This window comes from Pleurodeles waltl, chromosome 7 (genome assembly GCF_031143425.1).
Source record: "Pleurodeles waltl isolate 20211129_DDA chromosome 7, aPleWal1.hap1.20221129, whole genome shotgun sequence".
Classification (NCBI taxonomy): Eukaryota; Metazoa; Chordata; class Amphibia; order Caudata; family Salamandridae; genus Pleurodeles; species Pleurodeles waltl.
The window spans coordinates 177,302,891-177,328,416 of record NC_090446.1 but is presented as its reverse complement, the minus strand read 5'-3'; the positions used below and the strand labels follow the sequence as shown (position 1 = coordinate 177,328,416).

Below are 25,526 nucleotides of genomic sequence, written 5' to 3'. Positions count from 1 at the left end.
CTTAAAGCAAAAGTTAAGTCAGCCAGTCGGCTTGGATCATTTCATTTTCACTGCCTAGGTGCTTGCAAGGCTATCTCAGCCCCCAGAGCACCTAGACATATGGGAGGGGTATCATTTGAAAAAAGGAGAATCCTCCCTTTGCAAGGGTACCCTTCCCTAGTGGATCCCTGCTTGGGGATTGCCAAAGGATGGCCATTCCCAAGCAGAGATCCAACACTACACAGCAGGGAGAGGGGAGTGGCCCCTTGGTCAAGGGCTTTCGCTCCCCCTTGATCCAGGGGATGGGGGCAGAAAGACCACTAGGCACCACTATTCTTTTCTTAGTGTAGGGGTTGAGGCTGTCCAGTATGGGCATGTCAATTCCCCCCACCCAAAAAAAAGAGCACAGACTTTCTGCCCCCCACACCCTCTTGGGAGCAGATGGGGTAATAATCCCTGATGTGCCTCCCCAGGGGCGCAGAAAGCCCTCTCAATACCAGGAAAGAATTGTTTTAAAAAAGATGGGTGGAGACAAAGTCTTTCTGCCTCCCTGGGAGGCAGATGAGGTAATTACACTGCCTAGGTGCAGTGATAGAAACTAATCCAACCGAAATCAATAGCAGTCTCCCATTGTCCTTGGTTTGATTTGTCCCTGTTGCGGCACTAGGCCCAACCACACAAGTGGGGCAGCAGTTTTATCTGCACAGGTGGAGCAATGTTGGGTGGTAGGAATTTTGTGGATTCCTACGGATTCTGGAAGTTTCCATCACAGAAATGTAGGGAAAATGTGTGACCTCAGGCAAAGTTTGAGATTTGCAGGGCATTGTGGGTAAAAAAAAACTAATGAGATTCACATAGGTCATGACATCCTGGATTCCTCTAGGTATCTGGTTTTCAAAAATGTGCAGATTGGCTGGGTTCCTCTAGGTTCTGGCTGACCTGGGTCCAAAATCTAGAGCTACCCACATCTGAAAAAGAGGGTCAGTGTTTGGTGGAAAAATGTGCTGAGTTCATGTTTTGTTTTGGGATGTGTCCTGTTGAGGGTACTGGGTCTACCCACACAAGTGAAGTACCATATTTATCAGGCGACTTGGGGCAACGCTGGGTGGAAGGAAGTTTGTGGCTCCCCACAGATTCAAGAACTTTCCATCACAAAAATGTGAGGAAAAATTGTTTTGTTAGTCAATGTTTGAGATTTGCAGGGGATTCTGGTGTGCCAATTTCTTGATAATCTGGCCCAGTGTTTTTAAGTCAATGTTTGAGGTTTGCATGGAATACTGGGTAAAAATAAATAGCAAAAGCCAATCACGTCACCCAACTCTGGATACCCCTGGGTGTCTAGTATGCAAAACTGTACAGGTTGGTTAGGTTTTCCTAGGTGCTGGCTAAGCTTGGGTGCAAAATCCCAAACTACCCACATTGGGAAGAGATGGACAGTTTTAGGTGGAAAAATGTGCTGCACTCATGTTGCATTTTGTACCCTTTCTTCTGCGGGTGCTAGGCATTCCCACACAAGAGAGGTACCATTTTTATCAGGATACAGGTAGGAGCATAGAATAGTAGAACATTTTGTATTACCAATTAGATTTCACTGCATTTGTGCCTTTCAAATGTAAGCCAGTGTATCTGAAAGATGCCATTTTAAAAAATACCCTTCAAGTCATACGCTAGTATCGGTACCCACAAATACAGAGATGTGGAAATAACCACTGCTCCCAAACTCTTTATCTTATGCCCATTTCAGAAATACATAAGTTTCCTTGATACCCATTTTTCACTTTGCCTATTAAGCTATAGGAATTGGTCTATGCTTGGTACTCAATTATAACCCATTGTAGGGTGCAGCTCAGTTGGTTGCTCTAGGTACCTTGGGTTCTTGAAGAACCTAAAACCATATATATTCCCATAACCTTAAGGGTGTAGCAGGCATAATGGTATATTGATTTTGTCAATCTGCTGTGGTTTCAAAAAGTTCCAGATTAAAATGTTGCCACAAATGCCCTTTTTTTCTTAGTCATTTTCAATAGATTTTTTTCCACCAGTTACTTGCCTTGGGAAACCTTAAGGGTTCTACACATATGACCCCTTGCTGAATTCAGAATTTTATCTACTTTTCAGAAATCTGTAGCTTTTTTTATTCAGCACTGCTTGTGCCTTAAAGCTGGGAAGATGGCGGCTTCAGTACAGCAAACCGTTAGTGGATGCCATTTTTAGCGGAAAAAACAGACACTTTTATATAGAGCACTTTTTCACTATTTTCTCAAAAAATTCAAAATGTTGCTATATTTTGCCTATTTTTCAGTCCCTTCCAGGGGAATTCACAATACCTGCCCACCTTTAGAATCCCGGGGATTTTGGGAAAAAGGACACTAATTTAGCATGGATAACTTGTGTGGACCAGAGGTTATGGAGTGCTAAGGGCTAACTACCCCAAATAGCCATAAAAGGGGTCAGCACAGGGAAGGAAAGGCCTAGCAGCGAAAGGGTTAATATTGCACCAAAACTGACATGGTTTCTCTTTTCTGCCCCCATTAGTCAGGGTCAGACATTTATATAGGGCCGTCGGGCTGTGCCCATGGGTTGGTCTGACAGGTCAGCGAGTGGGTGTTTTTTATGGCTGTGTTTAGGCCGAGTTTGTGGTCTGCGAAGTCAAATTTTACTGATGGTTTCCCTGATATTACAACAAACATTGCCGGCAGCAAGCTCAAATTCATGCAGGCTTCCACACCTTGCAAAACACGAACACGGGGTGTTTTTACATGTTCAAAACTACTCCAATTTGAAAATATAGGCCAAATTTCCAGCTTTCAAATTCACTAATCGGGGCCACTTTCACTTTAGTTCCTGGGCCTATTTTCTGTCCCTGTCCGACCACTTCCAGGAATGCAGAGGATGTTTACCATACCAGCATTTGTTTGAATACCCAGCGTGACAAAAAAAGCACTTTCAAACATACACTTTTCCGAATTCTGCAGGACAAACCAGCCGTTTTAACCTTTGGTTACTTTTCAGCATTATGAGGTAATTGGAAAACAGAGCAGGGAACGACCATACAGGATCTGCTCCCAGGCACAGGTATTGCCGAAGCACATGGATGAATTGTGAAATACTCAGCTGGGAGAGTTCAAACAAAGTCATCCTGGAGGCTGTTTCCCACACCAAACTCATCCCTCTGAGAGGGTATAAAAGCCGACACTGGGCAATGCCTGCGGTCAAAGGGATCAAAGCGTCACTATGAAGAGAGGGGGCCGCACATCCTTCCTGCTGCTGGCAGCGGTCCTCGCCCTCTGGGGCCTGCACACAGCTTGTGGTCAAACGAAAACACAACCAACCACTGGTGAGTACAGAGCGCCTCATTCACTGCGCACATGACCACATCTCTTGGCTCCAGAGGCTCCCGCTTTTATTTTTATGTTCTGTGTTTATTGACAAACACTTTTTACGTATCTTCTCGGTCTGCGTGGAACTGGCCCTGAGGAAGGGGAATATCTTCCTGTCCCTTAGGGCAGACCAGGGGATGCACAACCTGTGGTATGACGCACAGTAATGTTCCCTGCCTTTAGAAGACTGTGTGCGGGGCGCGAGTCCCGGTGTGCGGTGCACACCAATTACAGAACCAATCAATATACCGTGATTCAAACCGGATTTTTGACTATCCAGAAAGACCAGTTTCCTGATGCGACCCTAAAAAAACACATGGCGAACTTCTCATTTTAAACCAAACATGTTTTTTTCTACAACAAAAAATCATAGAAGAAGAACAGTGGCAATCACAGGAGGGCTAAAAGGAAAGGATTGGCCTAGGGTCATTAATAATTAGCAGTGGCAAAACCAATAAGTCTCGCCTATACAACAGCTATTGGCTTTAGCAATGTTTTTGCCATGATGTACACCGGTGTAGCTACTGTTCAGCATGGCTAAAAGTGGTGTGGAGTGCCATAGAGTGGAGTAAGGAAGTAGAGTGTTGTAGAATGGAGATGTTTGAATGTCGTAGAGTGGAGTAGTGGAGCAGAGTGTCGAAAAGTTGAGTAGAGGGGAGTAGATTTCAGTGGTACAGTGGCGGAGAGTGCCATAGAGTGGGGTGGAATAGATTGAAGTGGGTTGGAGTGGATTGAGGTTGAGGGGTGGATTGGATTGGAGTCGAGTATTGTGGATTGGAGTGGGGTAGAGTGGGTGGACTGGATTGGGGCATAGTGGAGTGGACTGCATTGGGGTGGATTGAATTGGCATGAGGTGGATTGGAATGGGGTGAGGTGGATTGGACTGGAATGTATTGGAGAGGGTGGATTAGATTGGATTTGGTAGGGTGGATTGGATTAGAGTGATGGGACTGGGGTGGGGTGGATTGAATAGGGGTGGGGTGAACTGGATTGGAGTGGGGTGGAGTAGACTGGGATGGATTAGGTTCCACTGGAGTGGGGTGGATTGAATTGGAGGGGTGTAGATTGGATTGGAGCCAAGTGTGTTAGAATGGAGTGGGGTGGATTGGTTTGGAATGGGTGTATTGGATTGGAATGGGGTTGGGTGGACTGAGTGGGGTGGACTGGATAGATTGAAATGGAGTGGGGTGGACTGAAATGGGATTGAGGTGGGGTGGAACGGATTGGGGTAGAGTGAGGTGAATTGGAGAAGAGTGTGTGGAGTGGGGTGGCTTGGAGTGGAGTGGGGTAGATTGGATTGGAGTTGGTGGATTGTAATGGTGTGAGGTGGATTGGATTGGTTTGAATTGGATTGAAGTAGGGTGGGCGGATTGGTTTGAAGTGATAGAACTGGGATGGGGAATTTGATAGGGGTATGGTGGACTGGATTGCAGTGGGGTGAGTGGAGTGGGGTGGGGTGGATTAGATTGGACTGGAGTAAGGTCGATTGGATTGGACTGGGGTGGTTTGGATTCCTTGGAGTGAAGTGGGGTGGATTGAACTGGAGTGGGGTGGACTGGAGTGGGGTGGGCTGGATGGATTGAATTGGAGTGGGATGGACTGAAATGATATTGGGTGGGGTGGATTGGATTGGGGTAGAATGAGGTGTATTGGAGTAGATTGTAATGGAGTTGAGTGGGTGGGTGGATTTGGGTTAAGTGGGGAGGATTGGAGTGGGGTGGATTGGATTGGAATGGGGTGGGGAGGGTTGGATTGGGATGTATTGGAGTGGGGTGGATTGAGGTAGGGGGATTGGAGTGGGGTGGAATTGCATTTGTGTGGGGGGATTGGATTAGGGGTTGGGTGAACTGGATTGAGAGGTGGATTGGAGTAGTGTGGGCTGGGTGAATTTGATTGGACTGGGTGAACTGAACTGGGATGGGGTGGAGTGGATTGGGGTAAATTGGGATGGATTGCAGTGGGATTGATTGCATTGAGGCGGGGTGAATTGGATTTGATTGGGTGGACTGGAGCGGGTGGGCTAAATTAATTGGATTGGAGTGTGGTGGATTTAAATGGGGTGGATTGGATTTGTGTAGAGTGGCGTGGATTGGAGTAGAATAGGGTGTAATGGGACGGATTGGAGTGGGGTGGGTTGGAGTGGGGTTGATTGGAGTGTATAGAAATGTGAGGAGGATTGGGGTAGTGTGGGGTGGGATGAAACGGAGTGGGGTGTGGTGTATTGCACTGAGGTGGAGTGGATTGGATTGGTGTGTGGTGAATTGGATTGAGTGGGGTGGACTGGAGAGGGGTGGACTGGAGTCGGTGGAATGGTGTGGGGTGGACCCGACTGAAGTGGATTGGATTGGGATGGGATGGCATGGATTTGGAGTGGAGTGGATTGGAGTGAAGTGGCTGGATTGAATAGGGTCGATTGGATTGAGCGGGGTGGATTGGGGTGTGGTGGGGTGGGGTGGATTGGATTGAGGGGGTGGACTGGATGGGGTGTATTGGAAAAGGGTGGGGTTTATTGGATAGAGAAAGGTGGATTGGATTGGGGTGGGGTGTATTAGAGTGGGGTGGGTGGATTGGAGTTATGTTATGTTATGTTATGTTATAATTGGGGTGGAATTGTGGTGGATTGGACTGGAGTGGAGTGGATTGTATTGTATTGGAGTGGGGTGAATTGGATTGGTGTTGTTGGATTAATTGGAGGGGAGTGGATTAAAGTGGTTTGGAATGGGGTGGATTGGACTGAAGTATAGTAGATTAAGGTGGACGGTATTGGACTGGAGAGAGGTGGATTGTATTGGAGTGGGATGGATTGGGATGGTGTGAATGGATTGGACCGGAGTGAGTTGGACTGGGTTGTGATGGACTTGATTCGAGTGGACTGAATTGGATTGGACTGGGGTGGAATTGATTTGAATGGGTGGATTGGGTTGGTTGGACCAGATTTGAATGGGGTGGGTTGGATTGAAGGGAGTTGGATTGGATTGGTGTGGATTGGACCGGAGTGGTGTGGGGTGGATTGGAGTAGAGTACTGTGGATTATATTGCTGTGGATGGGGTGGGTTGATTGGATTGTGGTGAGATTTATTAGACTGGAGTGTGATAGATTGGACTGAATTGCGGTACATTGGATTGAATTTGTGTGAGGTGAATTGGATTAAAGTGGCGTGGTTTGTGGTGGATTGGAGTGAGGTAAATTGGGATGAATTGGGTGGTATTGATTGGGGTGAGGTGGATTGCATTGGAGGGTGGTGAATTGGAGCGGGCTGTTTTGGATTGGACTGGGGCAGATTCGAGTTGGGCAGGTTGAAATGGATTGGAGTGGGGCAGATTGCTTTGGAGTGAAGTGGTGCAAATTGGAGTGGGGCAGATTGTTTTGGATTGGAGTGGGACGGATTGTTTTGGATTGGAGTGGGACGGATTATTTTGGAGTGGTGCAAATTATTTTGGAGGGGGCGGATAATTTTGGATTGGGCAGATTAGGGTGGGGTGGATTAGATTTGAGTGGAGTAGATTTGATTGGGGTGGATTGGATTGGTGCAGAATGGACTGGAGTGGGGTGGCTATATTAGAGTTTGGTGGATTGGGTTGGTGTGAGGTGAATTGGATTGGATAGGATTGGATTGAATTTGGGTGGATTGGATTGGAGTGGGGTGAATTGGGATGGATTTGATTGGGGCGAGGTGGATTGGATTAGAGTATGAAGGATTGGAGTGGGGTGTATTGGAGTAGAGTGGATTTGAGTGAGCAGATTGGATTAGCGCTGGTTGGAGTTGGGCAGATTGTTTTGGATTTGAGTGGGGTGGACTGGAGTGGGGTGGATTGGAGTGGGGGGTTTGTTTTGAATTGGAGTGCAGAGGATTGGAATGGGGCAGATTGTTTTGGATTGGAGTGGGACAGATTGGAGGGAGGCAGATTGTTTTGGATTGGAGTGGGGCAGATTGGAGTGGGTAGATTGGAATGGGGCAGTTGTTTTAGATTTAGCAGGGCAGATTGGAGTGAGGCAGATTCGAGTGGGTCTTATTATTTTGGATTGGAGTGGGGCAGATTGGAGTGGGGGCAGAGTGTTTTGGATTGCAGTGGGTTAGATTGCAGTGGGGCAGATTGTTTTGGATTGGAGTGGGGCTTATTGTTTTGGATAGGAGTGGGCATATTGTTTTGGATAGTAGTGGGGCAGATTGCTTTGGATCTGAGTGTGGCAGATTGTTTTGGAGTGGTGCAGATTGTTTTGGACTGAAGTGGGGCAGATTGTTTTGGATTGGATTGGAGTGGGGTAGATTGGAGTTAGGCGGATTCGAGGTGGGGAGATTGTTTTGGATTTAAATTGGGCAGATTGTTTTATATTGGAGTGGGGCAGGTCATTTTGGATTGGAGTGCAGCAGATTGCAGTGGTGCAGATTGTTTTGGATTGGAGAGGGGTAGAATGGAGTGAGAAAGATTGTTTTCAAGTGGGGCAGATTGTTTTGAATTGGAGTGGGGCAGATTGGAGAGGGGTAGCTTGTAGTTGGGCAGATTGTTTTTATAATTGGAGCGGGGCAGAATGGAGTGGTGCAGATTGGAATGGGGCATATGTTTTAGATTGGAGTGGGGCAGATTGTTTTGGTTTGGAGTGTCTTAGATTTCAGTGGTGCAGATTGTTTTAGATTGGAGCAGGGAATATTGTTTTCGATAGTAGTGGGGCATACTGTTTTGAAGTCGAGTGGGGCAGATTGTTTTGGATCTGAGTAGGGCAGATTATTTTGGAGTGGGGCAGATTGTTTGGGACTGGAGTGGGGTAGATTAGTTTGGATTGGAGTGCAGAAGATCGGAGTGGGGCAGATTGTTTTGGATTGGAGTGAGGCAGATTGTTTTGGACTAGAGTGGGGCGAATTGGTGTGGGGCAGATTAGATTGGAACAGATTAGATTGGGGTGGGGTGAAGGATTGGAGTGGGATGGCTTGGATTGAGTGGGGTGGATTGGTGTGGGCTGAGGTGGGGTGGATTGGCATGGATTGTAGTGGGGCAGATTGTATTGGGGTGGATTGGGGTGTACTGCACGATTACGTGTTAAAGCATCATTTCAGAAATTACACATAAAAAAGAAACAATGTAGCTTTGCAATATTTAGAACAAGATAATCAGCATATTTTGAGAACTGTACCCTGAAGCAAAAACAAAAGAAAACATAAGTTTAAAGTGAGAAAATACGACTTGGCAAAATAAAAGAACATTAGCTGAAGAAAATAAAACTTAGCAATTTTGTTTGCCCCGTTGGGCATGTTTTTGCCAGTCACGTTCTTCTGATTGCAGGGCACTAGAAGTTAAAAAGAACAAAATAGTACCTCAATCATATTGGGGGCAGCGGATGAGCACTGATTAAGCTGAAACAATCAGTTCTTGGTCCCTGCTCCACAGAGAGAAACAGAAATGATGCTTTGCTTGCAGTGATGAAATACAGAGCTATAAAGAAGAGTGCCACACAAGCCAACATATGTGCATTCCCTAAGCCCTTTACTGTAAACAACAATGGAAACACATGCACTAGCACATGCACTCACAGGCTCAGCCCTAAAAAGAGAAGGTGTAATCATAATAGTACTTACTCCAGTCCCCTCCCCTGTCAGCCATAGTATATTTGGACTCCTCCCCAAAACCCCTTGAGCTAGTGGTAGCCATGCAGGATGGCAAGAGGCCAGACATTGAACAGACTGGGTGTCAGGGAGACCAGATCCTCTGGATCTGCGCATGTTCCCAACATGTCCACCACCAGACAGCTCCAAACCTCCAATAGATATACCACAGAGCCTGAGAGAACCCAAGTGGGGGGAAAGGGGATTAGGTAGGGAACAGCTGGGAAGGAGACCTGTAGGAAGCAAGAGGTTAAACAACACAATGTCAAGATATAATCACATTGACTTTCAATAGACTATGGTTCTAAGAATTCTAATACTGTAATCATGGATAACTTAGGACATAACTATAACTAGGCCTCAAGAAATCTAGGTACCTGGAAAAATCAAGAATGGGTTAATACAATGTTTCATTTGAGCTTTTCAGGAAATATCATATACTGTCTAGAATACAAGAACCTTCTTCAAAATAGTTTCAGGATAAACATTGCATTTTTACAGAAGGACAAAGGCTATCTGAACATTCCATGAAAAAACAACAGGAAATGTAGTAGGAGCTTAATTAGCACAAAGAATGCCGCTCTTTGAATTAAGCGTTCGAGAAAACCAAAAGCTCAGGATAAATGTGTGCACCTCAACAAACACTGCACACCTAAGTATTCAATAGCATGAAAAGATCGCGAGCACAGCCGATCTGAAAATCAAGAATTTACTGCCAGAAAAGAATTGCGCACCTTGCTGCCGATTCGAAGTTTCACAATGCTAATGTCATGAAATGATCGCGCACACTGCCGATCTGAATGTCAAGAGTTTTTATGTCAGAAAATGAATCGTGCACCTTGCTGATTCCAGATACACAATGCAAATATCATGAAATGATCGCGCACACTGTTGCCGATCTGAGTGTCAAAGTTAAATGCCAGGAAATGAATCGCGCACCTTGCCGATTCGAAATACACAATGCAAATATCATGAAATGATCAAGCACACTGTTGCCGATCTGAATGCCAAAGTTAAATGCCAGGAAATGAATCGCGCACCTTGCCGATTCGAAATACACAATGCAAATATCATGAAATGATCGCGCACACTGTTGCCGATCTGAATGTCAAAGTTAAATGCCAGGAAATGAATCGCGCACCTTGCCGATTCGAAATACACAATGCAAATATCATGAAATGATCGCGCACACTGTTGCCGATCAGAATGTAAAAATTAAATGTCAGGAAATTAATCGCTCACCTTGTCGATTCGAAATATACAATGGAAATATCATGAAATGCTCCCGCACCATGTTGCCAATCTGAATGTCAAGAATCATATCCCAGAATTGAATTGCGCACCTTGCCGATTCAAACAAGAATATGTAAATGTCATGAAAACACAATCACGCGCACAAGGAGTTTCACAACTAGGCCCAAAAACTTGAATGTCTTTGAAAATGGGGGTCGGGGCCCAGCCCGACCTTCGCCTTACCGCCCTGCTAAAGGATAGTCAATATAATGAGAGCAGGCCTGGAAATATCATTGTAGACCTCCGGGACCGGAGCTCAGGAAGTTGCTGCTGCTCTGCACCAGGACCTCTGAATAGTGATCATGTGGAGCTGGGCTGACTCCCTTATATAGAGTCAAGCCCAGCCCAGAGACCACACCGATTCATGGGGCAGTGAAAGCTTCTAGTAGGTCATAGAGAGATACAACACCCTGACACACTCGGTAATCCTGCAGCAATACCTTGCAAATGAACAGTTATTACAAACATCATCTGCAATGCAAAAGGTTAACAAACTGCATATAAACATAATGCATGAATTATGCCTTTGCATAAAGACTGTGTTTTTGCATTTTAGTCGCCCGTAGAGCGCGCACTGTCCTGATGTTGACACTGGGAGGAAAGGGTCAGCGGTGCTCCACAACTTCTCTCTCCCTCTTTTCCTCCTAGCAAAGTTTGCCAGACAACTTCATTGCACTTGGGTCACAACCTCCATGGGCTGGCCTTTTGTGTACCAACGTCATGCATTTTGGGATTTGTAGGCTTCCAACGGAAACAAAAATTGGATTACCACACAATAAAGCAATAGTTTGTGAAAGGTAAAGCCTAGTACTGGAAAATGGTGTCCCTCATGACAGGAAGTCATCTGGCAACGTTATCCTGGCCTATTCTTCGTGCGTCAAGTGTACCTCGCAGCCTATTGGTAGTTGTTTGAAATCAGAGACAGTGCATAGGCTGTGTGGGTGACAGGGCAGCATGACAAATAATGTGAGGGGCAGGAAATGGAAGACTATGGTGCAATTATGAGGTTAGGAAACACACAAATTCCCATTTTAGAAGCCAACTTTATTGCATCAAGTGATTAACAAATGACATTGGTGTGAATCAGCATCACCAACAAAGAAAATAAGTTCTAAATAATAGAGACAGCTTCTTTAGATGTTCACACTTGGAACATATGGATTACACACCCTTGCTGGCCCATGTAACAAACTATTGGAATTTACTTGCTTAGATTTGATCTAATAGGATTTTCACCATTCATGACAAATGATGGCACGTAACATACAAGAGGGACCATAGCATTTCCATAAAGAGTTTTTATGTTTTGGGACTAGTTAAGAGAGAGGGACATATGCCAGCAGTGGTGCTGGGACAATTTTCTGACTGTGGTGCTACTATTAATGTGATATCAGTGAAGTCACTGGGATTGTGAAAAATCCAAGCCTCACAAAAAAACAAGTGTCCGAAATGTGTTATGCTCATCCCACAGGAGAGCGATAAGAGTGTGATATGTAACATGTGGTGCATTTTGGAGCACCGGTGTGGTAGTGCACCGTCATTTACAGACTGCACGTATCAAGTTGAAATGGATACTACATGTCCAAAAACATGCAATTTTACTGGAAATACTACATAGCGCAGAAATGACAATGTGTGTACATCGAGATTCAGTGCATATATTTCAGATTTGTGCATCACCAAGTAAAGTGTTTTGATCTGTTTTGATCTTATTAAAATCTTTGGGGCGTATTTATACTTTTTGGTGCAAAGCTGCAGTAATGTCGTTTTGCATCAAAAAGTTTTGCACCGGCTTGTACGATTCCTGAGCACCAGTCAGGCACCATATTTATGGAAGGGTGCAAGCCGGCGCAAAGGTTGGGCTAGTGTAAAAAAAAAAATGACGTTAGCCGGGTGGGGGTGGGGGTGGCGGTATGGGAGAAGGGGGTTTTGCGCCAAAAAATGACGTTAGGCAGGTTAGAATTTTAAAAAATTACTCTAACCAGCCTATCATAATTTTTTGATGCAAAACCATCCATACCACATGACTCCTGTCTTAGAAAAAACAGGAGTCATGCCCACCACCCCAATGGCCAGCACAGAGGACCAGTGCCCCCTGGGCATGGCCTTTGCATCCTCTGCCATGTAGGGGGGCCCATTTCAGGGTCCCCAATGGCACTTTAAAAAATAAAATGAAATACTTAACTGTACTTACCTATACTTACCTGGGATGGGGATCCCCATCCTCCGCTGTCCGTCTGGTGTGGGTGGGGGTGTCCCTGGGGCCTGGGAAGGGCACCTGTGAACTTATTCCAAGGTGTTCCACTATGGAAATATGCCCACAGGTCCCCTAACCCCTGCCCTGACCCAGGCGTTAAATAATGGCGCAAAGCAAACTTTGCACCATTATTTCACCCCGCCTCCCCCGAGGCGTGGTTTTAACACAGGGGATAAATATGGCGCTAAGGCCATAAAGTCATGTTTTGCATGGACACGCCTACCTTGCATCTCATTGAGACAAGGTAAGTTTCCACGTCCAAAAAATGACTTTAACTACATAACTTTGGTACTAGACACGCCTAGCGCCAAAGTATAAATATGGAGTTAGTTTTTCACCAAATTTGCGTTAAAAAAAATGATGCAAATTGGGTGCAAAACAAGCATAAATATGCCCCTTTGTTTCTTTCACACTTCAGAATTTTGAAAAAGGTCCTTCGTTTGTCCTTTGCTAATTGAAGAATTATTCTGAAATGTCCATAGTTTATTTACAGGTATTTATATGTTTGTAAATGTTATTAAAAACTGACATTCTACAGCCTTTCCTTTCATTTCCTGCACCCCAGCAAAATTGTCACCTAGCTCACTTACATGCAGTAATTTGTCAGAAGACATAGCCTGACATTTAAACTTTTTCTTTGAACTCACAGCAAATGTGACAAGCTAAACATAAAATATAAAGGCTTCTTTATTGTTCACTCATCTTCTGAACTTCAGCATGGCTATTTTTGGGGGTATTGCAACATATGCATGCAAGTGTCAATGCTCAGTGGAGTAGATTCTCGTTCTCACTTGCTAATACATTTTTCCCATTTTCATTGTGTTCCCACTATTTCTGGTTGAACTGAAGTGCTATTTGTTAAATGGAATTCAGAGGCAGGCTTTGGGTATTACTTTTATGCTTAATATGAATGCTGGCATATAGCAATGTACTCAATTTTCCAAGAAGATCTCTGTTTGTTGAACACTTCCTCACATTAAAGTCATTTAGAAGCAAGTGCCTGCAAGAAAGGTCACAAATTAAAACAGCTAAATACAGCAAATGAATTCTATGACAGGACCGGAGGCTCTGATTATGCTTCTCTTTCTTCACTTTTAATTACTTCAGCATCCAATCAGAAAGTCAAAACACAAAAAAATGCAAATCCCATGAAGATACACATCATGTGATGACCATAGAGAGACCACCCTACATAATGCCCACAACAAAGTATCAACTCCTTTTTCTTTGCTGCTTCACAGACATTTAGGTTCTCACTATTTCTCTGACTGTATTCTTGTGTGTATTGCCAGTTTTGTTACTGCATAATATTTCTGGTGGTGCTTATCGATTCCTTTAAATTGATTATTATGTTTTTTCTTGCTTACAGCAAGTCTGCCGACTTGTGTGCCACGTCGCTCTATTGAATGAGTCACTCGTCGTCTGCGTGCTTGCCAGTCTATTTTGGGAACATCTTTAACCTCCCTAGCGTGGCCCTCCCCAGCTGCGTCTTTCAAGTGGAGTGGGAGCAGGGGAGTGAGGCTGGGCGGCTGGGATCCTCTTTCAGTGGTTAGCAGCTGGATGCTATTTTTGGCTCTGAGGCTAGCGCGCATGAACTTATGAAAAACCTTTGGCAGTGAACATTTTCAGACTTGTGTTTTTGTCACTCTGCCTCTCTAGAGCTTGTGCGCCCCCTGTTACGCCCTATGGGCCCTAGACTTGGGATTGTAATAATTATGATATAGGCTTTGCCTGTTTGTTCTGTGGGCAGTGCTCCCTGCACATTCAAACCTAGCTTTTACATGATATTTTCCCTGGTTTGGAGGGATTATTATTAGCCTGCCGTTCTGATCTGTATCACCTCTGTTGACTGCTCCTTTGGAGTTTGAACTGCTTTTTGGTCAGCATGGCTGCACATAATGAAGAGATGGATGATGAATATTATATGGATGAACCAGCTGGATCTTTACGACAGGACCTTGCTTATGCCTTAGATGCTGGTGTGCGTCACACAGTGAATCAACCCTTGGCCTAGGCTATTTCACCTATTAAGCATCATTTAATTGGCTTTGCCGAGCAACAGGGCTGGATGCCCACCTTAGGTCTCAGGGTAGCAAGGAAACCTCCCTGTCTCACAGTTTCCAACCCCCCCCCAAGGTGAATAGAAATCCCTATACGGCTGATTTTGTGAACCTTATCAGGTCTCTGGCCAAGGAACATGATTATAACACCTCTGCTTCCACCCTGAAGTCTAGGGCACCTGAGGAATCAGACTCCTCCTCATCAGCCCATTCCTCAGACCAAGGAGAAAATCCTCCACGGAAGCGCAAGAAGAAGACGCATCACCCGCAAGAAGCCGTTATCCCTCCGAAGGTACTTACCTTTGACCCGGAAGACATGATCCACCCCGATCTACTCTATGGGGGTCATTCCGAGGACGGAGGAAGCACCGCCAACAGGCTGGCGGTGCTTCAGGGGCAATTCTACCGCCGCGGTCAGAAAAGGGAAACCGGTGGTTTCCCGACGGTTTTCCCCTGCCCCAGGGAATCCTCCACGGCGCCGCCATGGGGATTCCGACCCCCTTCGCGCCAGCCTGTTCCTGGCGGTTTACACTGCCAGGAAGAGGCTGGCGGGAACGGGTGTCGTGGGGCCCCTGGGGGACCCTGCAGTGCCCATGCCACTGGCATGGGCACTGCAGGGGCCCCCTAACAGGGCCCCATTAAGATTTTCAGTGTCTGCAAAGCAGACACTGAAAATCGCGACGGGTGCCGGCTTTATCGTTGCTGGGGCTTTCCCGCTGGGCGGGCGGCCTTTTGGCGGTCGCCTGCCTGCCCAGCGGGAAAGTCAAAATGACCGCCGCGGTCATTTGACCGCGGTACGGTATTATGGCGGTCTCCGCCCGCCGGGGTCAGAATGACCCCCTATGTCTTCCTCCTGCTGAGGTGGCGGACTATGTTGAGTCCTATATTCGGCATGGGTTTGAGAAGGGGGTTCTTTCCAGGCTTCGATACTAATGTCCCAGACTTGATTTTCCTTACAAGGTGACAGAGACGCCAGAGCTTGACCCCACACCGGACACGTACCTGAAAAACTTTTCAAAGGACCCCAAAAAGGGCACTGACCTTGCATGGACAAACTCCTGGTTGTGGCCGGACCCTTAACTAGGATTGTGGAACTGGGGTACGAAGCTAAAGAATTGAGGAAATCCATTGACTCGGATGTTCTTGTGGGTTGAGCTCAAGGGGCCCTATGCTTCCTGGGGAATGCTAATTGTGTGATTTCAAGCAAACATTGTTGCTCCATAATAATAAAGATTGATCCCAAACTGGTGGACCTCGCTTCTTCTGAATGGGGCCTTTAGCCCAAGGTTTGCTTTTTGGTTCTCCTTTTCTCAAGGAGCACTCTGAATTTGTGGAGACTTCCACCAACCTGGACAAGGCCCAGGGTTCTATTAAGAGGGTGCTGCGTCCACTTTTTTGAGCTGCCGGACGCTACAGAGGACGTGCTTTCGGCCACTTCTACAATTAAGGCCCTCAATGAGGTTACTATCAGCAGGACAGAGGGGGTTTCCAGGACCACAGCTCTTCCTCATTCACTTTCAACCCCTCTCGTCCAAGAGCTCGTTGCTCGAAATTTCAAAGAGGGGGATCCAGAGGAAACCAGTCCTATTCACAGGACTCAGAATCTACAGGTGAGCCTAATCTCCAGTTCAGAGGTTATTTTGGGGGACAGGACTGGATCTTTCCTTCAAGCTTGGTGCAAGATTACTTATGACTCTTAGGTTCTAGAGACCATCCAGGGTTACAAACTGGAATTTTATAATTCCCCCTCCTAGCTGGCCCTTCCCCATTCAATGTATTTTTCCCTTCGATATCGCAATTTCATTTGTGGAGAAATTGCAGAACTCTTGAAAAAAGGTGACATTGTCTTGACTTATCCTCACCCAATAGGTTTCTCAGCTCGATTCTTTCAGTAGACAAGAAGGGCGGGAGTTTCCGCCTTTTTCTGAACCTCAAGGATTTAAATGGATGGCTTGTTTTTCACCACTTCCAAATGGAGGGCATTCACCTGTTGAGAGACATACTTCAAGAACGGGGCTAGATGGTTTGTTTAGGATGCTTGACCGTCCCTTTTTTTCTCCACATCATCGGTTTCTCCATTTCCTTTGGGAGGGCCATTGTTACAAAGTCCTTCCTTTCGGCCTGTCATCAGCAACTTGGTGCTTCACGAAGGTTATGAGGCAATATCTCAAAGCAAGGGGTGCTCATCTGATAATTTACCTCAACAACATCCTCATCATAGCTCAATGCTCCCTCTTTGTCCTCTTCCATCTGGAGTGGTCCATCTCCCTCCTTCAGGATCTGGGGTTCATTGTCAATGTTAAGAAGTCGGTCTTAATATTGTCCTAACAAATAGATTTCCTGGGTTTTTGGGTGGACTCTGCCCTAGCTCAGTTGGTGCTTCCCCCTCACTCAAAAGATACATGCAATCAAAAGGGAATTGAGGTTACTATTGTCCAGACAGACTGTATCATTGAGGGCGATTGCCCGCATGGAGGGCCTGCTATCTTCCTCGATTGAGGCAATTTTTCCAAGGTCCCCTTCGCTACAAGGCTCTGCAGCATTTGAAGATTTCTCATCTTCAGAAGGGCCTCAGTTATGTGGATCTGGTTCCCCTCTTGGAGGAGGCTCGGATGGAGATGCACCGGTGGTTTGGACCATATGGAGGCATGGAACAGCAGGGCAATTTTTGGGCCCTTTTCAGGGATTTTTATAGAGTCCGATACCAGCCTTTGGGAGGGGACCTTGATTTGACCCAGTGTCCACAGGGGGTTATTGGTCCAAAGTGGAGTTGGACCTTCATATCAATTGTTTGAGCTCTTTGCAGGCTCGTTTGTGATCAGAGTCTATCTCTGCTTAAGATGGATTGTTGTAGTCTTCTTCGAATGGACAATATCTCAGCAGTGAGATATGTCAATAAGTTGGGTGGGAACAAGTCTTGCATTCTGGTGAAGTTTGCCAAGGATTTTTGGCACTTTTGTCCGCAACACTGGATCTCGGTGGTGGCGGAGTATCTGTCAGGGTGCAACAATTCGGTGGCGGATTGGTAATCACAACATCTTTGGGACTACAGTGATTGGAGAATTAATCTGAAGGTTTTTCAAGTTCTCCAGTCTCTGCGGGCCCCCTTTCGATAGATCTCTCTGCCTCCCACCTCAATCGACAGCTGAAGAGGTTTTTCAGTTGGAGCTTGGCTCTAGCAACCACTGCCTTCCACCAGGACTGGTCTCCAGATCGGGGTTATTCTTTTCTCCCTTTCCTGATGATCCCCAGAATTTTGGCTCAGGTCCAATGTCAGCAGGCAGATCTCGTTCTGGTGTCTCCTCTTTGGAGAGCCCAGGCATGGTTCCCAGTGGCTCTGGAGTTGAATGTTTTCATCAGGTGTAAATTCTGCAGAGGTGGAACCGCCTTCTAGATCCTATGGGCCTTCCACATCTTCTGATTCTATCAGGACAGCTCTCTCTGGTAGCGTGGTGACTTTCAGGAAAAGATGGAGTCTCCCAGGGCTTTTGCAGGAGTCTAGCAATTTCATTTCAGGGGCCTTCTCTTACAACATCCATAAGAGATATGCGCCTTCTTGGGAACAATAGTGTTCTTGGTGCAATGCATAGAACGCAGATCCTTCTTCAACAGATTGCAGTCTGGTCTTGATCTTCTTATCCTCTCTGGCGTTGTCTGATTTAGCCCACAGGTCGGTCAATAGTCATCCGTCGGCTATATTTGCTGGTCATTTACCGGTAGATGGTAAACCTGTGGGGGAGTTACCCATTGTTTGCAAGCTTTTTAATGGCATCAGGTTGGCAAATCCCACTTGTCCGCGATATTCTAGCTTTTGGGATGTAATTTTTTTTTTTTTATTCTTGGAAACTTGGCCGCCTAATAGATTTGTTTCTAGGAAACAGCTTTCTGCTACGCTCACTATGCTGCTGTGCTTTATAGCTTGCAAACAAGTTTCTGATGTTAGAGCCTTAGATTTGGCAGGTGGGTTTTTTCCCCTAAAGGTGTGACTTTTTCCAAATCTCTCTACACTAAATGCTATTCCAAATCGTTGTCTAACCCTTGCTTTGTGGACAACCCTAAGTTGTGTGTGGTGCAGTGTTTTAAGGCTTAAAAGGTAAGTACAGAAGAATTTAGTTCTAGCATGGGGGGGACAGTTATTCATTTCATTTGTTAAGCCTTCACTTGTTCACCCAGTATCGTCAGCTATCTTGGCAAGATGGGTTTGATGGCTCTTGAGCAAGGCTGAAATTGACATTTCGAAGTTTTGGTGCCTATTCAACTAGAAGGGCCATGGCTTCTAACTCCTTTGCCTTGGGTGCCAGACATTTTAAGGGTGGCAGTTTGGTCATCAGATTATAAGCCTATTGTTGACATTGCTTCGGTGGTTGTGGGGCAGCCTTGAACAAGCATAATTGGAGCCTCTGGTCCTGACATAGATTAAAAATAACTCTATCATTCGTGCTAAGAATCTTTCAATTCTATTAAGGACACGAAGGCGAGGATTATACCACCCGCACTTGTTGATTAGTTCTTATTACTGTGATTGTTTATCCTGTGAAATTTTGGTATTTAATGTTTGGCTACAGTGCTTTTCCATCCCTATTACTGCTACCATAGGTTTGGTTCTGGTTCAGTTTTTTTATGGCTTGGTCTTTGTTATCTTCCTTTCAGGAAACAACACTAAATAATTCTTTGGAGTTTTGGAATTATTTTTTTCCCTCAGCTTGGAGCTAGTGTTTATCTCTTCTATCCTCTGCGTTTGGACTTCTCCATTGGGATTCTTCTGAATTTCTAATTTGGGACTGTCAGAGTTACGTTCTTGCTACTGAGTTGTGAAGACTGTTCCTGTTATGACTTTTGCAAAGAAAGAGGAGTTGATACTTTCTTGCGGTCATTATATAGGAGGGTCTCTCTATGGTTATAACATGATGTGCATCTTCACGGGAATTGTAGTTTTTTGTGTTTTGAATTTCTGATTGGTTGCTGAAGTAATTAAAAGTGAATAAAGAGAAGCCTAATCCTCGCCTCCCTGTCCTTAATAGAATTTAAAATTCTTGTCGTGAATGCTAGAAATATTTTTATTATAAAAAACAAAAAACATGTGTAGCATTTGCTACTATAGTTACCAAGTGACAAAACCGTTGGATTCATGTGACTGCAGAAACACAGGGTAGATCATACACAAAATTAATTTTCAGCACAGGTAACTGACTCATTTATAGTTGTGTAGTATTGTTTTTATTATTTTGTTTTCTGAAATAGGAATATGAAAAGGAGTAAATAGTGCAGCTCGCTTGCTCTTTATTCATGAAGCACCATGTTATTGGCCGCAGGTTTTCATTAGGTAAATTAGTGGGTTATGAAAGGTGTAGTCTTCTTAAACCATTGCATTTGATTGTAATGATTTGCAAAATCCAACAGCCACAATTTGTGTAGATGGAGCAATCTGGCAAGGCTGTTTTCTAAGATAGCATTAAAAAAATTACACTGAATTGCAGCACTTCCTGTGTATGATTATATCTTAGAAGTGTGGAATGGGCATGCTAGCGCAACTTCACTGAAACAAATAAGTGATCATTCCAAAGAGGGCAATTTTTGAATGGGCATGGAGAGCAAAGTACTCCATCGCCTAGCAGAATTGATTTCTGTAACAAGCAGACAAAGACTGATAAGGCATCAACCCCATTATTTTCTCTATTTCAACTTTGATTTAATTATCAAAGCTTTTAGAGATTTAGTGGGGGGCCAGTTAGAGTTTGGTGACCGGGTAAGCTGCCACAAATGTGATAGAAGATTCTAAACATCCATCAAATTGATAGCCTGCCTGCTCTATTTAAAGTCAGGTGCACAGTCATGTTTCCATTTGCAGTGCTGTGCTGGCTCTGGCAGCAAAAATTTAAACCAAAGCAACAACAGACATGAGGACATCAGTGTAATACCTTATACTGTGGATTCTATTTAGAGCAGACATTCTGCTGTACTCTTTTTTTGTTCCACACCCCTGCCCTGGACAAAAAAAAAATATCATCTGCAACCCTGGAGAAAACTTCCAGTGTGTCGTCATTGTTTTTCGATTCTCGAAAACAAACTTCTCCTTTGGGACTTTGTTTTTTTCAAAATCAAAAACTTTCAGTTAGCAGCCACATGAAATATGGTGTCCGCTCAGCAAACTTAAAAAAACTTTAGAGAAGCTACTGTGGCGACAGCTCCTCTACAGGCAAAAGATCTATGTAGCGAAGCAGGGCAGTCGAAGGCCAGCTCAGTGGAGGTGAAGTGTGCTAGTAATCACCATTCGCTGGCACACAATAATAACACTCAATAATTGATTGTCCAATCAGTATTTTCTCTTTAGAAAAAAGGAAAGTACATTTATTATATAAACACACACACAAACACACACCCACACACACCCACGCACACACACACCCCACCCCCGTAGTATATATATGTGTATAAATAAGTTTATAAATAGATAGGACCCTCAAAATCACAGTACCCCCTGTCCAACTATACCAAATACCAAATAGACATCACAATATCAAGGGGTATCACTTTAAATAAAACAAATCATGTGAAGAATCAGCAATATTTCACTATAGTCACTAATTGTGTGTAAATGCAACCCTTAAAATCAATAACGCATTTTAACATTGATGAAAAATCATTGCGCTCATAAAGGGTTAATAAAACATTGAAAATTATCATACTAAGGGGGTCATTCAGACCTTGGCGGACGGCGGAGGCCGTCCGCCAAGGTACCGCCGACAAATGACCGCACCGCAGTCAAAAGACCGCGGCGGCCATTCAAACATTTCCGCTGGGCCGGCGGGCGTTCTCCAAAATAGGAAATGCCCCTGCCCCTCAGAATTGAGCCGGCGTAGTTGCAGGGGTGCGACGGGTGCAGTTGCACCCGTCGCGTATTTCAGTGTCTGCAACGCAGACACTGAAATACTTTGTGGGGCCCTCTTACGGGGGCCCCTGCAGTGCCCATGCCATTGGCCCCCAGGGGCCCCGCGGCACCCCCTACCGCCATCCTGTTCATGGCGGGTTTCCTGCCATGAACAGGATGGCGGTAGGGGGTGTCTGAATCCCCATGGCGGCGGAGCGCGCTCCGCTGCCATGGAGGATTCAATGGGGCAGCGGTAAACCGGTGGGAGACCGCCGGTTTATCCTTTCTGACCGCGGCTGAACCGCCGCGGTCAGAATGCCCTTGGGAGCACCGCCAGCCTGTTGGCGGTGCTCCCGTGGTCGGTGACCCTGGCGGTCACCGGCCGCCAGGGTCAGAATGACCCCCTAAGTGTTTACATCTTTATTTATATGCTTTCAGGGCACAGAAAATGTAGCCATAGAACCAGTCACAAGCGAGCACTGCACGCCTAGCTGAAGAGCAAAAACGTTAGCCTTGAGAATGTTTGATATAAGGAACAAAAACTCTGGAGGTTGATCCTTATAGACATAGGATTACTCACAAAATTCAAGGGTGAGTGGCTGCTGTGCCTCCTCTAACCCCGCCACAAACATCATTGGTGGTGCCTCTCACAGATTTGGGGTACCCAGAAGCCAAAACAATATGCAAATGAGAAAGCCCCACAGGGCATTATGGATCTCTCCTTCCCTGAGCATGAATAATCAATGAGAGGTTCTGGCCGTTGCTAAGCGGGCTTGTGCTGTGCAGCATCTTGTAGTTTTTTCTTGATTTTTTCAGCCTGTGTCCTCATTGAGGGCAGCTTGGGGAGCCCACCCCTGGCTGCCCCGACTGGCCTCCTCCCCAACCAGCAATTATCTCTGACAGAGCAGGAGCCCCCCCGCAACATGCAGGCATGGCATTTGGTAAGTGGTGGCCGCTCCACTAACCCCAGACACGGGCAAGGGGAACAGGGGGAGATCACCTCTGTTTGGGGAGGGTCTGCAGTGAACTCCTTTTTCCTCCTATTCTGCTCAGGGGCCCAGAGATGCAGTCTGAGGCCATTTGCTTCCTTAATTGGGGGAGGCAATGGCACTGCCCTCCATATTGCGTCAGCCCTCAGGCAGCTGGGATGGAAATGAGCCTCTGAAGGGAACCCCACACACAAACTATCTTTGGGTAAAAATACAAATCCATGTGCCACCACAGGCCATAACCCACCATGGGGGTAATTTCCTAGCTGGGGGTGGAGCCACACACATTTTGTCACTCAACAAATGTCAAATATTACCAATGTTTAGAGATAGATGGCTATCTTGGGCCTCGATCGGGTGATTTGCATCATCTTGGGCTCAATGTACTCCAGGTGGAGAACAGTAGTCTCCAGAAACAGCTCCAGCAGACATCCCAGCCTCAGAAGTGACCTAATTTGTAGTAGCTGTTTCACTGGCTCAATGCACCAGCTTTCCTCCTTGTCTCAGTCTCCAGGGCTCCTTTTTATTGCTTGGGCCCAGAAGTTCACCTTTTCACCCATATGGTCCTCAGGTGGTGTAAGGGGGCTAGCCACGCTGACCTGGCCCTGGGTCAACTGAGGGCAGATTCCTTAGTCCATTAGGGAATCAGTGGGTTTGTTCTTCCAGTTATCCATGGCTGCTGTTACCGCTGTGGTCCCAGAGTCCAACAGAAAAAAACCTCTTTCTCCTTTGTGAAAGAGTTTTTAAATGGGGATGGAAGGGTCTAGAAACCAGAAACCCTTGACCACTCCTAAGTAGCCACATCACCATTCCACCTATGTTCCAACTCTCCTACACAGCATGTTGGGACAGTTCAAGATGGCGCCATCCAGAATGTCACTGGTCACAGCTCCAACCCTCACTGACATCAGTGCCAGGGCCTTTCCACCAAAGCTTCAAAGAAGAGTCCCTACTTTGTTTAGTGGGTGTTGGACCTGGCTCTTTTTGCAGGGTCATCCTCAGTCTTGTTTCCACCTTCCTCATATTTTTTCTGACCAGTTTTTTTGGCTTTAGTACTCTGGGCACTTTGCCACTGCTAACCAGTGCGAAAGTGCATATACAGTCTGTGTAAATTGTATTGGTGATTGGGTTTTCCATGATTGGCATATCTGATTTACTAATAAGTCCCTAGTAAAGTGCACCAGAGGTGCCCAAGGCCTGTAAATTAAATTCTACTAGTGGGCCTGCAGGACTGTTTGTGACACCCACATGAGTAGCCCTGCAAACATGTCTCAAACCTGCCATTGCAGTGTCTGTGGGTGCAGTCTTGCACTGCCAATTTGACCTGGCAAGTGTACCTACTTGCCAGGCCTAAACCTTCCGTTAACTACATGTAAGGCACCCCAAAGGTAGGCCCTAGGTAGCTCCATGGGCAGGGTGCAATGTGTGTTAGACAGGTACAGGTACTGGTGTGTTTTACATGCCCTGACAGTGAAATACTGCCAAATACATTTTTCACTGTTGCAAGGCCTATCTTGCCCATAGTTTAACATGGGGGCTGCCTTTAAATAATATTTAAGTGCAGATTCCCTCTGGGTGTAGATAGAAATATGGAGTTTGAACTCACAATTCAAAAATACATCTTTTGATAAAGTTGGTTTTTAAATTGTCAGTTTGAAAATGCCACTTTTAGAAAGTGGGCATTTTCTTGCTTGAACCATTCTGCCTGTTTGTGGATTCCCTGTCTGGGTCAGACTGACAGTTGGGCTGTTTGTGAATCCCCTCTAGACAATGACAAAAAGGGAGCTGGGGTTTAGCCTGCATATCCTGATGGGACATCTGAGCTAGAGTGGAGAGAGGAGTGGCCACTTACACCTGAATGGGCTGTGTCTGCCCACACACAATGCAGTCTCCAACCCCCTGGTGTGGCTGTGGAGTGGAGCCTGGGGGAAGGCAGGATCTTGAGAACAACAGCGACTTTCCTTTGAATGTTGTCAACTTCAAAGGCAGAAAGGGGTATACGTAGTGGATCCAAAACCCCACAAAATTTCAGATCACTTCTGGAATCAAGAGGAACCTCTGGCAAGGAGAAGAGCTGAGGAGAAGTGCTGCCCTGGCCTGTGACTGTGCTTTGTTGGGCTATCCTGCAGTTGCTGATTCTGCCTGTGAAAGGGGACAAAGGCTGGACTTTGTTGGGCATTCCTGCTTGAAGAAGAATCTCCAAGGGCTTGGAGTAGAGCTTGCCTCCTGTTTTGAATCCTCAGGGACAGTAAAGGCATCACCATCCAGTTTTGAGTCTACGTGCTGTGGACTCTAGCTTACCAGAGGGTGCCATTCAAGTTCCTGGGCCCCTGGAAGTGAATTCCTGGAGAAAACCTGTCTAACGATGCCGGACAATGCCATGCGACTTCGGTAAGGCCGCCACTGCACAGAAGCCAAGACACCGCCTGCCCCGAAGCCGTGGACACTGTAGAAGCGCGACAATGCCATTGACTCTGCAAGCCTTGCATTTCTGCAGCCGCTGATCCTGCATGACCTAGCTGAGATCTGTGTGTCATAAGTCCGACGTCCGTGACATCTGTCACCATTGCAGCGCCTGTGGCCCTATGACGTCTTTGTGACTCCGTGAGGTCGCCCTCCAGCATCCTGACTTCCCAGGACTTCGTATCTGCCGGAAGCAAGGGACCAACACCTCGACACAGCCTCACCTCCACCGCTCTGCAGTAAGGACCCGAGACCGCTTCGTGACGCCTCTGCTCCTCTGCCCTGTAGCACCAGAAGCGATGCAGCATCGGATCCAGCTGCGCCTCGCTCCCCGACTCCATACACCAGCCTTTTTTCTACTTGCCTTACAAAGGTACTGCCCCTTGGAGTCCGTACGACTCAGTAAACAGCACCAGTGGGATCGCATTGTGGGAAACGACTCCTTCATGATGGCACTTGATACCAACTTGCAGCATTTGTGCTTTTAAGTGCTAAAATCATATTAATGGTGTTTTGTGGATTTTTATTGTATTTGATACTGTTTATTTAGAAAAAATATTTACCATATACTATTTTTCTAAACCTGTGTGGTGTCAATTTGTAGTGGTTTACACTGTGTGTGTTGGTACAAATACTT

At 45.9% G+C, this 25,526-nt stretch overlaps 1 protein-coding gene across 2 annotated transcripts in view; it reads left to right on the top strand.

Moving 5' to 3' along the window:
- The first annotated feature begins 3,188 nt into the window (after nucleotides 1-3,188).
- WFDC3 (WAP four-disulfide core domain 3) overlaps nucleotides 3,189-25,526 on the top strand; it is a 271,764-nt gene continuing 249,426 nt past the window's right edge. Inside the window, exon 1 of one of the 2 annotated variants that reach the window (XM_069243494.1) lies at nucleotides 3,189-3,316. In XM_069243494.1, coding sequence (XP_069099595.1) covers nucleotides 3,214-3,316 — 103 coding nt within the window. In that variant the 5' untranslated portion in view covers nucleotides 3,189-3,213. The remainder of the gene's footprint in view (nucleotides 3,317-25,526) is intronic. The other variant, XM_069243495.1, reaches the window with a different exon arrangement.